Source organism: Salmo trutta, chromosome 40 (assembly GCF_901001165.1).
Source record: "Salmo trutta chromosome 40, fSalTru1.1, whole genome shotgun sequence".
Taxonomy (NCBI): Eukaryota; Metazoa; Chordata; class Actinopteri; order Salmoniformes; family Salmonidae; genus Salmo; species Salmo trutta.
Window position 1 is genome coordinate 3,336,761 of NC_042996.1, and position 15,000 is coordinate 3,351,760.

At 47.4% G+C, this 15,000-nt stretch overlaps 1 protein-coding gene across 3 annotated transcripts in view; it reads right to left on the reverse strand.

Annotated features, from left to right (window-relative positions):
- plxna4 (plexin A4) overlaps window positions 1–15,000 on the reverse strand; it is a 496,524-nt gene that overhangs the window by 413,397 nt on the left and 68,127 nt on the right. For all 3 annotated transcript variants that reach the window (XM_029741951.1, XM_029741949.1, XM_029741950.1), the window contains exon 3: window positions 3,891–4,073. In XM_029741951.1, the coding sequence (XP_029597811.1) occupies window positions 3,891–4,073 (183 nt within the window). The remainder of the gene's footprint in view (window positions 1–3,890; window positions 4,074–15,000) is intronic.

The window sequence follows — 15,000 nt, forward strand, 5'->3', positions numbered from 1 at the left end:
GACCACTCGTCCCTCCATCCAAAAGAGGAGGGAGGGACATGAGAGAGAGAAAGAGAGGGAGAGAGAGAGAAGGAGCATGGTGCTGAACAGGGAAGGACAAACCACATCTGGTCTGGGGCTTAGCAGCACAATAGCGTGGGGGAAACGGGCAGGGATACAGGACAGAGTCTACGCTGCACTTTAACAGTTCTGAAGCGCTGTGTCCTACGGCTGCTTTTATGCTGAGATATACATGTAGTGGTATGAAACACAACTCTGACTCTTTACGTCAGAAGTGTGTGTGTGTGTGTGTGTGTGTGTGTGTGTGTGTGTGTGTGTGTGTGTGTGTGTGTGTGTGTGTGTGTGTGCCCGCGTGTGTACATGTGTTTGTGCACGAGAGACCATTGCAAGAGACCATAGTAAGCGACCGTTGCATACTTGAAATCCCGAACCATTCTTCCTGTGTGTACAGTGCGTTATACTCAACCACGGTCATAAAACTATTTCACAGCCTTTAATTCAGTCAGTGAATGAACTCCTGCTCATGCAGCTCAGAGTATATAACCAAACAGGACCACAAGGTAGGCTTCATGATGTCATAAACAAGGGCCAATAAATGCTAACAGTTATGCTACGCACATCAGCAGAGGAAACCGCATGAACCCAGCCACCGTTAGCCGTCATGCTAACATTGACTCAGTGTGACGTGGGATATGTAAGTCAGTGCTGTGATCAGTAACAGTCAGAGTAGTGGAGGAGAGTGGAGAGCCAGTACTGTATAAATCACTGTCCATTAGGCAGGGCTGTAAACACACTGATGAACGGCCATGGGAGAGACTCTTTATTGTCCTGTTTGGTTTTACCAGCACTGACATCATCTAACAGTCTAGTCAATATGGGGGCTGATTGTAAAAGAGGGGGTTCTGGAAAGGGTCATGTGGTATGAGAGGGTAATATTGTTTGTGTGTGTGTGTGTTCTGTGCGCACATTCAGCACATGTGTGTATCTGACTACTACTCCCACAGCAATACCTAGACTACAGACTACAAAGTCATCCAGTAGGCTATTGGCTATATAGACTACAGAACCACTTGAAGAGGGCCCACTCCAAACAGCCACTCTCTCTCTCTGCTCTCTCTATCTCTCTCTCCCCCTCTTTAAATATCTCTCTCTCTCTCCCCCCTCTTTATATCGGTCTTTCCCTCTGTCTCTCTCTCTCTCTCTCTCCCTCTTTATATCGGTCTTTCCCTCTGTCTCTCTCTCTCTCTCTCCCCCCTCTTTATATCGGTCTTTCCCTCTCTCTCTCTCTCTCTCCCCCCCCCTCTTTATATCGGTCTTTCCCTCCGTCTCTCTCTCTCTCTCCCCCCCTCTTTATATCGGTCTTTCCCTGTCTCTCTCTCTCTCTCTCCCTCCCCCTCTTTATATCGGTCTTTCCCTCTGTCTCTCTCTCTCTCTCTCTCTCTCTCTCCCCCCTCTTTATATCGGTCTTTCCCTCTGTCTCTCTCTCTCTCTCTCCCCCCTCTTTATATCGGTCTTTCCCTCTGTCTCTCTCTCTCTCTCTCTCCCTCTGCTCTCTCCCTTTGTCTCTGCTGTGCTCCAGCTCTCTGAGGAGGGAGAGGCTGAGGCTGTTCAGGCTGAATCGAGGGCTCGTCTGATGGGCCGTGTTCTGAGACGTGACTGGGTCGTGCTGCTACCCACTTACTGTAGCCTCAGCCTGTCTGACTTAACACAGCCTAGCTGGATAACTCCCACACTGACACAGGGATAACAACAACAATAACAACAAGGCTAAGGAGAATCCTGCCTGTTGACTAAGTTCTTGTAAACTTCTTGGAGGAGAGCTCTTGAGGAGTGGAGGAAAAAATGACTTTTTTTCCCTGTCCCTCTCTTTCACACACACAAAGAAATGATATTATAATAATAAAAAGCGCATTCAAATTTTGAAAATGGGGTTTGGAGTTTTGGCTGGCTTACAAGTAACATTCTCGGAAATACATGACCAATTACCATGATGCAAATCGCTGTTCTGTTTTGCTTCCTTCTCCCTCTCTTTCTATCACTCTTCCAGCACCACTCTGTCCTCTCCTTCTCTCAGCACCACTCTCTCCTCTCCTCTCCTCTCTGAGCACCACTCTCTCCTCTCCTTCTCTCAGCACCACTCTCTCCTCTCCTTCTCTCAGCACCACTCTCTCCTCTCCTTCTCTCAGCTCCACTCTCTCCTCTCCTTCTCTCAGCACCACTCTCTCCTCTCCTTCTCTCAGCACCACTCTCTCCTCTCCTTCTCTCAGCTCCACTCTCTCCTCTCCTTCTCTCAGCACCACTCTCTCCTCTCCTTCTCTCAGCTCCACTCTCTCCTCTCCTTCTCTCAGCTCCACTCTCTCCTCTCCTTCTCTCAGCTCCACTCTCTCCTCTCCTTCTCTCAGCTCCACTCTCTCCTCTCCTTCTCTCAGCACCACTCTCTCCTCTCCTTCTCTCAGCTCCACTCTCTCCTCCCTCTCCTTCTCTCAGCTCCACTCTCTCCTCTCCTTCTCTCAGCTCCACTCTCTCCTCTCCTTCTCTCAGCACCACTCTCTCCTCTCCTTCTCTCAGCACCACTCTCTCCTCTCCTTCTCTCAGCACCACTCTGTCCTCTCCTTCTCTCAGCTCCACTCTCTCCTCTCCTTCTCTCAGCTCCACTCTCTCCTCTCCTTCTTTCAGCTCCACTCTCTCCTCTCCTTCTCTCAGCACCACTCTCTCCTCTCCTTCTCTCAGCACCACTCTCTCCTCTCCTTCTCTCAGCTCCACTCTCTCCTCTCCTTCTCTCAGCACCACTCTCTCCTCTCCTTCTCTCAGCTCCACTCTCTCCTCTCCTTCTCTCAGCTCCACTCTCTCCTCTCCTTCTCTCAGCTCCACTCTCTCCTCTCCTTCTCTCAGCTCCACTCTCTCCTCTCCTTCTCTCAGCTCCACTCTATCCTCTCCTCCTCTCAGCTCCACTCTCTCCTCTCCTTCTCTCAGCACCACTCTCTCCTCTCCTTCTCTCAGCACCACTCTCTCCTCTCCTTCTCTCAGCACCACTCTCTCTTCTCCTTCTCTCAGCTCCACTCTCTCCTCTCCTTCTCTCAGCTCCACTCTCTCCTCTCCTTTTCTCAGCACCACTCTCTCCTCTCCTTCTCTCAGCACCACTCTATCCTCTCCTTCTCTCAGCACCACTCTCTCTTCTCCTTCCTTCTCTCTGTAATACTATTGTCCTCAGAGCCAGGAGCGGCTAGCTGGCTTGGCCCAGGATTAGTCTCAGTCATGGCTGTGTGTATGCACACACCCCTGTCAGCACATCAGAGAAGAGAGAGAAGCAGAGCAGCAGGCCCAGAGCCCCCCAGCACCGCATCATCCAATTACCCCAGGACAGGGCTCCCTGAGAGGGGGGCGTTGGGGGCGTTGGGGGCCCAGGCTGGGGCTCCGACATGCTGCACCAGGCCTATCCACCCACGCTACAGTCACACACTTCAAAACACTGTCTCTAACGGTTGATCTGTTTATGGCAGTTACTTCTTTAGTTTCTTTGTACAATGGGAAATGTCGTATGGCTTGTATCATTTTAGAGACTATTTCAGCGTTGTGGACAACAATGATATTGTAGCAGCTACAGTGAACAGTAGATTATACAGGACCATGGATCAGGAGGGACGTCCAGAGACACCAGAAAGGCCTCTATTAATAAAACCCCTGAGGGGGTCTCGAGATCCTCTCTCCCTGACACACACACACACACTCACACACACACTGCACCTCCTCCACCTCTCCCTCCTGAAGAGAAAACAGCCGACTCAGTACGTTTGTGGAAAATCAATCTCCTCGTATCTCCTAGTAGCCCTCCACAATCCCTTGTGGGAGACCACTGGGAAGTGTAATAGTATCAATGGCCGCCCGCCTACCTTCTTGACGCGCCCGCTCTTGGTGCCCACGAAGGCCAGAGAGTGGTTCTTGTAGACGTAGGCGATGACCGAGGTCATCTTGTCGGTGGAGTCAGAGAAGAGAGGGATGCCCTGCACCATCTCTGACACCCCCAGCGGAGCGTTCATATCCAGGCCACAGAAGTTGTCGTCGATGGTTAAGAGCTGGAGGGAGGGAAAGAGAGAGAGGAGGGAGAGAGTCATTATTGGACTTTTTTGTGATCAACTGTTTCTTATTTCTTGTTGAAGAAGAGCGTGTATTCTGAAGAAGACTATGGCAGATGTTCAGTGAGAGAGACTTACAGTTAATGCATTCATCTTCAGATAGCTAGGTGAGACAACCACATATCACATTTTCCCTCAATAAAGTAGCTATCAAAGTCAGTGCTAGTAGGGGGGGGTTTATAGAGATTCAATAACACGCCTGATTCATCAACACTATTATCATCCTTCATCTGCACTAACATTGTTTTCCATGTGTTACAGCTGGGTTGGAGTAAAAACCTGCAAGCACTGCAGCTCCTTCAAGACCAGAATCAACCGTTTCAACAGCTGTAATGACCAGTAGAATACACAGAGGAATTCATCTCCCAGTCAGAAGACATGAATGTGAAGGGAGAGAGGTTCATAATGGCCTTTTAGACTGTCTGGGTTTAGTCTCAGTGACACGGTGTTATTTAGACTGTCTGGGTTTAGTCTCAGTGACACGGTGTTATTTAGACTGTCTGGGTTTAGTCTCAGTGACACGGTGTTATTTAGACTGTCTGGGTTTAGTCTCAGTGACACGGTGTTATTTAGACTGTCTGGGTTTAGTCTCAGTGACACGGTGTTATTTAGACTGTCTGGGTTTAGTCTCAGTGACACGGTGTTATGTAGACTGTCTGGGTTTAGTCTCAGTGACACGGTGTTATGTAGACTGTCTGGGTTTAGTCTCAGTGACACGGTGTTATGTAGACTGTCTGGGTTTAGTCTCAGTGACACGGTGTTATTTAGACTGTCTGGGTTTAGTCTCAGTGACACGGTGTTATGTAGACTGTCTGGGTTTAGTCTCAGTGACACGGTGTTATGTAGACTGTCTGGGTTTAGTCTCAGTGACACGGTGTTATTTAGACTGTCTGGGTTTAGTCTCAGTGACACAGTGTTATGTAGACTGTCTGGGTTTAGTCTCAGTGACACGGTGTTATGAAGACTGTCTGGGTTTAGTCTCAGTGACACGGTGTTATTTAGACTGTCTGGGTTTAGTCTCAGTGACACGGTGTTATTTAGACTGTCTGGGTTTAGTCTCAGTGACACGGTGTTATTTAGACTGTCTGGGTTTAGTCTCAGTGACACGGTGTTATTTAGACTGTCTGGGTTTAGTCTCAGTGACACGGTGTTATTTAGACTGTCTAGGTTTAGTCTCAGTGACACGGTGTTATGTAGACTGTCTGGGTTTAGTCTCAGTGACACGGTGTTATGTAGACTGTCTGGGTTTAGTCTCAGTGACACGGTGTTATTTAGACTGTCTGGGTTTAGTCTCAGTGACACGGTGTTATTTAGACTGTCTGGGTTTAGTCTCAGTGACACGGTGTTATGTAGACTGTCTGGGTTTAGTCTCAGTGACACGGTGTTATGTAGACTGTCTGGGTTTAGTCTCAGTGACACGGTGTTATTTAGACTGTCTGGGTTTAGTCTCAGTGACACGGTGTTATGTAGACTGTCTGGGTTTAGTCTCAGTGACACGGTGTTATTTAGACTGTCTGGGTTTAGTCTCAGTGACACGGTGTTATTTAGACTGTCTGGGTTTAGTCTCAGTGACACGGTGTTATTTAGACTGTCTGGGTTTAGTCTCAGTGACACGGTGTTATGTAGACTGTCTGGGTTTAGTCTCAGTGACACGGTGTTATGTAGACTGTCTGGGTTTAGTCTCAGGGACACGGTGTTATGTAGACTGTCTGGGTTTAGTCTCAGTGACACGGTGTTATGTAGACTGTCTGGGTTTAGTCTCAGTGACACGGTGTTATTTAGACTGTCTGGGTTTAGTCTCAGTGACACGGTGTTATTTAGACTGTCTGGACATGCAGAGAGGGAGTGAGGGAGAGGTAGAGAGAGAAAGGGAGGGAGAGAGAGAAAGAGAGAGAGCGTGGGAGAGAGAGAAAGAGAGAGGGAGAGAGAGAGAGGAGGAGATAGATAGAGAGAGAGAGATGTAAAGAGATAGACATGGAAAGGGAGAGGGAGAGAGGAGAGGGGGAGAGAGAGAGAGATGTAAAGAGAGACAGGGAGAGGGAGAGAGAGAGTGGAGAGGGGGAGATAGATAGAAAGAGAGATGTAAAGAGATAGACAGGGAAAGGGAGAGGGAGAGAGAGAGGAGAGGAGATATATAGAAAGAGAGAGATGTAAAGAGATAGGGAAAGTGAGAGGGAGAGAGAGAGAGGAGAGGGGGAGATAGATGTAAAGAGATAGACAGGGAAAGGGAGAGGGAGAGAGAGAGGAGAGGAGATATATAGAAAGAGAGAGATGTAAAGAGATAGGGAAAGGGAGAAGGAGAGAGAGAGGAGAGGGGGAGATAGAGAGAGAGAGATGTAAAGAGATAGACAAGGAAAGGGAGAGGGAGAGAGGGATGAAGACTGCAGTCAAGTTACAATAGTCCTATGTAATACTGCCAGCGGCTAGTCTGACAGGCAGATCCCAGGCAGATCCAGCCCCACAACACCACCAGTGTAAAGCCATGAGATACCAACAACAGAACAAATATTCAAAGTGAATCGGAGAACAAAACAAAATGAGTCTTCCTTATTTTCACACTGCCACGCCAAATCAGTGTTGCACCTCTAGGGAGGAGAAATAATCGGAAAAACAAGAAACGCTCACTTCGTTTTTCATCTGTTATGCAGCTGTTATGCCTTGCAATTGGACATGCTACTGTGCTTTTGTAATTGCCATATGTGTCAGGTAGCCCAGACATATGTGTCAGGTAGCCCAGCCATATGTGTCAGGTAGCCCAGCCATATGTGTCAGGTAGCCCAGCCATATGTGTCAGGTAGCCCAGCCATATGTGTCAGGTAGCCCAGCCATATGTGTCAGGTAGCCCAGCCATATGTGTCAGGTAACCCAGCCATATGTGTCAGGTAGCCCAGCCATATGTGTCAGGTAGCCCAGCCATATGTGTCAGGTAGCCCAGCCATATGTGTCAGGTAGCCCAGCCATATGTGTCAGGTAGCCCAACCATATGTGTCAGGTAGCCCAGCCATATGTGTCAGGTAGCCCAGCGGTTAGAGCATTGAGCCAGTAATCAAAAGGTCACTTGTTTGAATCCCTGCGCTGACAAAGTGAAAAATATGTTGATGTGCCCTTGAGCAAGGCAGTTAAACCTAATTGCTCCAGGGTCACCATTGATAATGACTGACCCTGGTCGTGACCCCATTCTCCAAGGGTGTCTCGGGGAGAGTGGGCTATGCCAAAAAACACATTTCTAATTCACACACTTGTACATGTGTGAAACAGGAAAAATATAAGCAACCACCAAATGGTTATTATATGCAGATAGAATGGTGGGTTGAAAAATGGATGACATGCAGGGGAATGTCCACCTGTCATAAGAAAAGAGAATGTTGTATGGCTTCTGATACCAGAATAATGATGCTAGACAATAGGCGTTATTCCATCTGTATGGACAGATTTGAAACAGTGGGCTTTGGACTGGTGGACAGTCCCATTTGATTAATATGGAGGCAGTGCGCTGGGTTATTGTGAGAATAAAAGCGTGACAGTTGATATTACAGTTGGAGATGTCGTTCTCCTTTCCTGTGATTAAAGGTCCTGAGGTCAGATGTGACAGTTGATATTACAGTTGGAGATGTCGTTCTCCTTTCCCGTGATTAAAGGTCCTCAGGTCAGATGTGACAGTTGATATTACAGTTGGAGATGTCGTTCTCCTTTCCCGTGATTAAAGGTCCTGAGGTCAGATGTGACAGTTGATATTACAGTTGGAGATGTCGTTCTCCTTTCTCGTGATTAAAGGTCCTGAGGTCAGATGTGACAGTTGATATTACAGTTGGAGATGTCGTTCTCCTTTCCCGTGATTAAAGGTCCTGAGGTCAGATGTGACAGTTGATATTACAGTTGGAGATGTCGTTCTCCTTTCCCGTGATTAAAGGTCCTGAGGTCAGATGTGACAGTTGATATTACAGTTGGAGATGTCGTTCTCCTTTCTCGTGATTAAAGGTCCTGAGGTCAGATGTGACAGTTGATATTACAGTTGGAGATGTCGTTCTCCTTTCCCGTGATTAAAGGTACTGAGGTCAGATGTGACAGTTGATATTACAGTTGGAGATGTCGTTCTCCTTTCCCGTGATTAAAGGTACTGAGGTCAGATGTGACAGTTGATATTACAGTTGGAGATGTCGTTCTCCTTTCCCGTGATTAAAGGTCCTGAGGTCAGATGTGACAGTTGATATTACAGTTGGAGATGTTGTTGGAGATGTCGTTCTCCTTTCTCGTGATTAAAGGTCCTGAGGTCAGATGTGACAGTGGGCTATAAATCATCACCTGTTATCATATATTATAAGACCAAATCATTTCTGGCATACCATTATGCCGATTCAAACCTTCCATCTCAGCCAGGGTTGTGTCTAGGTCCATCTAATACATCAGAAACAATGGTGTCTCTCTCTGCTTAATGAAAGATTACACACGATAAAACAACATTATAAACCAAAGTCGTGTTTATCGGCATTAAAGCTCTAACTGTCGGTAACAGTAAGCTTCTGCATGCAAACAAACCATTATTTTTTTCAATGAGGCCATTATTGGGACAAAGTGGATCAAAATATGGCAACGATACCCTTTTTGTTGGTCAAGGAGGCCATTGTGGGGACAAAGTGAAGCAAAATATGGCAATGCCACCCTTTTTGTTGGTGGTTCTTTCCCGGAAGCTTTTTAGTGAACTCAGTCCTAAGGGAAACGTTCAATCAAGTGTCTGCTAACAGAGTTTCAGAAACTTTTCACAAACCCTCCACCTTTGTCACCACGGAGATAGAGAGCTTTCATGAAGTCAATAGAATCATACACTGGAGTCGTCTCCATAACATGGTGGTTGTGTTATGAGTAATCTGTCTGATCAATGGAAGAGACTTCACAATGGTTGAGTCAAGTTCATTTCATATCGGGAGGAGAAGGGAGAGAGAGAATAAAAAAGTCAGAGAGAGAGAGAGAGAGAGAGAGAAAAACGTATGTTTTTGGTTTCACATTGGTTGTTGGAACAAAGCCATATATTTCCTGATTGTAAAAAAATAACGTTTTTTAAACATCCTGAGAACAGAAGTTAAAAGTTAGCCTATTATGGGAACATTTACACTGGTCAATGGGTTATTTTGAGGTTTTTTTTACATTTACATTTTAGTCATTTAGCAGACGCTCTTATCCAGAGCAACTTACAGTAGTGAATGCATACATTTCTTTTCCCGTACTGGTCCCCTGTGGGAATCGAACCCACAACCCTGGCGTTGCAAACACCATGCTCTACCAACTGAGCCACACGGGAATAGCTTCCTTAAAAGTTTCACTGAACGCTTCAATACGACTTTAAATAACACTGCTAGTATATTCAGGCTTGAATTTTCTGAAGTAAAGATAGGACACATGGAGATTAATTTCCTGAGAACACATGTATTTTTTATTGTGACACTACATCAGTTAGATTCAAACCTATGATTTTCTGTTGTCTATCCTTGGAATTAGTCCACTACACTACCAGGATGGTGCTAGCATACCATGTTTTTTGTGCATACAAAGCTGTTTCTTTTAGTCTATTCAAAGGAGACAAGCACTCATTAAGATCAGATAGGGCCAATTAGTGGGCGCAGCCAACACACCTGAACACACTTCACAAGATGGAGGATAGAGAGAGTTTTGTTGATGCTGAGAACGGAATGTAGATGTTTTTAAGTAACATTCTTAGAACATTCTCTGAATGTCACAAAGTTTTTTAAGGAAAGTTTTCTACATGTTCTGAGAATGGAATTTAGAACGTATTGATGTTAAACACATTCCCAGAATCGCTTAAGTCACTTTGGGAAAATGTTCCCAAAATGTAATACAAATATGACATCAAATAGAACCATGTGGGAACTTGTGTGGAATGTTCTGTGGAAGTTCTAAAATTCTCACAGAAGAACATTGTTTCTTAACATTCTCGGAACAATTTGAGAGCATGAAATTAAATAGAACCATGAATAAACCTGTAGGAAACGTTATGCTAAAGTACTGAAATTCCCACAGAAGAACGTTGTTTCTTAAAATTCTCTGAACTTGTTGAGAACATTCCCAATGTCAAACCAGTTGTAGAACGGTCCTAGAACATTACCAACATTGAAATGAAATGTAACCATGTTCAAACTTTTAGGAAACGTTCTGTTGAAGTTATGAAATACCAAGAAAATATATATTTTTTTGTCAAGTTCCTGAACTGTGCTGAGAATGTCCCAAAGCCAAGCAACTATCCTGCACCATTCCTAGAAAGTTGTGGGAAGGTTGAATGCAAAATAACCACAGGACAATCACGCTCTCACCAAACATGGTTCTCAGAACTTTATGTGCTAGCTGGGTCACATTGGTCCAGCCAATGTCACCTGACCTTTAACAATCTGCTGGCTTAGAGTGCTGGTTCAGTGGGCCAGGGAGCATGAAGCGTGGCTGAGGCTAGCACCCAGCCATCCTCTAGCAAGGGTCAAAAGTAGTGCATTATATAGGGAATAGGGTACCATATGGGAGGCAGGACAGAGCGGCCAACTCGAAACATCTTGTCATGTCTGCTCCCGCTCTTCCCCCCTCTGGCGCTTGAGGGCGCCAGGCTGCACTTCATCTCTCCCTGTGTTACAATAAATATCTTGGTTCATTCATCCCTGTTTTCTGGTCTGAGTTTGCACTTGGGTTCCCCTGTGGTGCTCCGCTTAACAGTACAAAAACTCAAAGTGTCCAAGTGGTTTGTTGAACTCTGTTTTCCACTCGTCCCCTCCACTCGTCTGGGGGAAGATGGGCCGGCGATTTGACTCAACAGTATTTCCCCCATAACGGCCAAGCCTCCTCTTACTGGACGCAGGGAACAAGTGGAGGTTTCTGATCCCTCCTGTCTCAGCCTCCAGTATTTATGCTGCAGTAGTTTATGTGTCGGGGGGCTAGGGTCAGTCTGTTACATCTGGAGTATTCTCTTGTCTTATCCGGTGTCCTGTGTGAATGTAAATATGCTCTCTCTAATTCTCTCTTTCTCTCTTTCTTTCTTTCTCTCGGAGGACCTGAGCCCTAGGACCATGCCTCAGGACTACCTGGCATGATGACTCCTTGCTGTCCCCAGTCCACCTGGCCATGCTGCTGCTCCAGTTTCAACTGTTCTGCCTGCGGCTACGGAACCCTGACCTGTTCACCGGACGTGCTTGTTGCACCCTCGACAATTACTATGATTATTATTATTTGACCATGCTGGTCATTTACGAACATTTTAACATCTTGACCATGTTCTGTTATAATATCCACCCGGCACAGCCAGAAGAGGACTGGCCACCCCTCATAGCCTGGTTCCTCTCTAGGTTTCTTCCTAGGTTTTTGGCCTTTCTCAGGAGTTTTTCCTAGGGAGTTTTTCCCAGCCACCGTGCTTCTTTCACATGCATTGCTTGCTGTTTGGGGTTTTAGGCTGGGTTTCTGTACAGCACTTTGAGATTTCAGCTGATGTACGAAGGGCTATATAAATAAATTTTGATTTGATTTGATTTGATTTGAGACCAGGTGGCCATCCTGGCCACAGTATAGACAGCTCCTAGCATCGATACACCACTGCCTCTCCTCTGGAGATAGACGGGTCCGGCTGAGCTGCATGGGTTCAGGCTTAGAACAGGCCTGGGGTTGGGATGCAGTCGGAGGAGAAGGACAAGGCACTGAAGCAGATGTTAAGAAACTTGCAACCCTACCTACCCTCTCCCTCCGATGCTCCCGGAGACGGTTGTCAATGCGGATAGTGAGAGAAATGAGTTCATCAAGATCATCAGGCTCCTCCCTGGACACCAACTCGTCCTTGAGGGTCTCAGTGAGTGAGTTCTGGAATGCTCCCTGAAGAGCCTCCTCATTCCAGCCGCTCTCTGCGGCGAGGGTTCGGAACTCACATGCCATTTCAGCAACACTCTGGGCGCCTTGACGGAGGGACAGGAGTCATTTAGCGGCGTCCTTTCCGCAGACTGGGTGGTCGAAGACCTTCTTCATCTCCTCCGTGAATCTGCTATAGTAGAAGCAAGTGGGTGACAGAATGCAGCAGCCATCATACAAAGCATCGGAGAGTACTGGCATTCCGGTTGGTATGGTGACATCGGCTCTGGGTCGCCGCCGATGGAACCGGGGGTGCCTAGCCAGCTTGTTGGGCTTCCACGCCCTAGCTGGCTCGAGAATTTTCCTTGCCCCGGTTGGCTCGTATGACGCACATCCCACGTCGGGCGTCAGCCTGATCGTCAGTTCTTTTTCTCCCAGCCGGTCCAGGATTTATATATATATATATATTCTTGGTGACGTCGGCGTGGATTCCACCTTCGATGGAACCGGGGGTGCGTCCACGCCCTGGCTGGCTCGAGAGGTTTTGTTGCCTTGGTTGGCTCGGCAGGTTTCCATCCCACGTCACGCTCCGCTGGATAGTCAGGCTCTCTCGACAGGCGTCAGGCGTCTTGCCTTGGCCGGATGTTAGGCTCCCATGCCTCAGCTGGCTCGCCAGGCTCCCATGCTCCTGTCGGTTCGTCAGGCATTCACGCCCCAACCGGCTTGCCCAGTGGCGCCCATGTCTCGGCCGGTTCGCCCAGGTGGGACGCTGGGTGGCGCCCCTAGAGGGGGGGTGGGGGGGGGTACTGTCACGTCTACTCCCGCTCTTCCCCCCTCTGGTGCTTGAGGGCGCTAGGCTGCCCTGCATCACTCACTCCTATCATCTATTACTCACACCTGCCTTCCTTCGTCACGCGCATCAGCGATATTGGACTCACTCATCATCTGTTTATTACCTCCCCTATATTTGTCAGTTCCCTTGCTCTGTTCCCGCTGCTGCATTAATAGTTTTTTTGTCTGTGTTACCTGTTTGCTGACGCTGTTACTGTCTCGTTCCATGTCCGTTCTATATTAAATGTTTTACTCCCGTACCTGCTTTGTCTCTCCAGCACCATCCCATGTGACACATCTAGCCTTCTGCGGTGTTAGTCTTTCTGCAGGCCTGTCTGCTGTCCTCTCTACCGCCGGCCCATGCAACATCACAAGACAGAGGGCCTGGCCCGGCGTTGTCGTCGTGATGATAGCTCAGGGCACAAACACATGAGCGCATAAACACACCATCACCAGACACCCTTATATCTGGAGCTTTAGTTGGTAGAGCGGTGGACCCCTCCATCTATAGCCCTCCTGCTGCTTACTCCTCTGATAGAAAGAGGAAAAAATGAGAGAAGAAGAGAAATCTTCTGCTGGCTACTGCCCCTTGACTTGATTTTCATCATTGTTACCGGCGGTTACAAAGGAGCCTCATCACCCAGGGGTCAGGGGTTAACCGCCCTATGAGAGAGGAAATGAGAAATGAGAAAGTCGGGAGGGAGGGAGATGTGAGGAGGGAGAGGGAATGGTTCGTCTGACCAACAACAAGAGGTGCGGCAAATATTTATTTTATTTTCAGACGATTTCAGATTGATACCTCGGAGGGTGTAACGAGGGTACTTTTGAGAGAGGTGTGTGTGCGTGTGTGTGGGTGTGTGTGTGAGTGTGTGTGTGCATGACACACACTCATGCATGTACAGAGAACGAGACGTGTGTTCTCGTCACCAGTTATTGACACCTGCCGTGATATTTCTGGAGAAGCGTCCTAACATGCCAATCACACCGAGCAGCGATGCAATTTAATGAAATATACTTGCTGTCTGTCACCCTTTCAGGAAGCAGACACGTTTTCATTACGCCCGCACAAAACATGACATTTGACACCCATCTCAGTCACCCAGACACAAATAATATCCAGTCCTCAAAACAGCCCCATCTGCCTGTCTGCCTGTCTCTCTCTCTCCATTCTCTATCAAACTATTTTTACTGTCATTCTCTCCCCCTACTCTCTTTACTCCCCCCCACATCCTCCATATCTCTTTCTCTCTCTGCCTACAGTCTCCTCTCTCCTCCTCCCAGCCCCCTCCCTCTCTCACTCCATGTCTAACGCTCCCTCCCTCTGCAGGTAAACGATTCCTTCCGCATTATGGTCAATTTCACACGGAGTGTCCCTGGGTGGAGTGAGGACACAGGGGAGGACACCGTTTCCCTCCTAAAAGCCTCTGGATGAGAGACGAGGCTCTGCTGCATCTGAACGACGGCCAAAAACAGAGTACGGAATCAGGTCACTCAGACCTCTCGCTGTCCCTCCTTTTCTCTCTCTCGCTTTTTCTCTGTCTGCCAGCCAGCTACAGTACACAGAGAGCTCTCTTCTGGACTGGGCATACGGCTCAGTAGACACAGACTAGAGAGAGAAAGAGGGAGAGAGATGGTGGCACAATGCGATTAAAGGGACTGAATGAGATCCACTGTTCAACGCTCTCTGATGTTGGGCCTAATCTGGGCCTGCAGTGTCACAAAGAGGAGTCCTATGGTCCGCTGGTTCAGGAAGTTAATGACACACATTATACTGGTAGACGTGTTTCCCCACAACACCCCTCCACCACTGCAGAGCCATGAAGCATCACTTATTTTCCACTTCTCTGTACGTCTATAAAAACAACACAACAAATATAGGTGGGTAGTCTAATAATTGGTCAGTGCAACCGGCAAGCCTGTACTTCCATGAACTTCACAACACATAATTATGTACAATGTTACCACTGTGTGAAATAGCTTGCCTGTCAAATTGAATGCTGGGCACAACAACCTTGCATTACTGCCTACGCATTCACATTCATTATGCAATCATAACAACGTGGGACAGCTACAACACATAGCACCGTGAACTTATTCTATTGTATGTATCTGTCCTTTAACTAGGTGAGTCCCATTGAGACAGGAACACCTATGTGACAATGCTATTCATTGACTACAGCTCAGCGTTCAACACCATAGTACCCTCAAA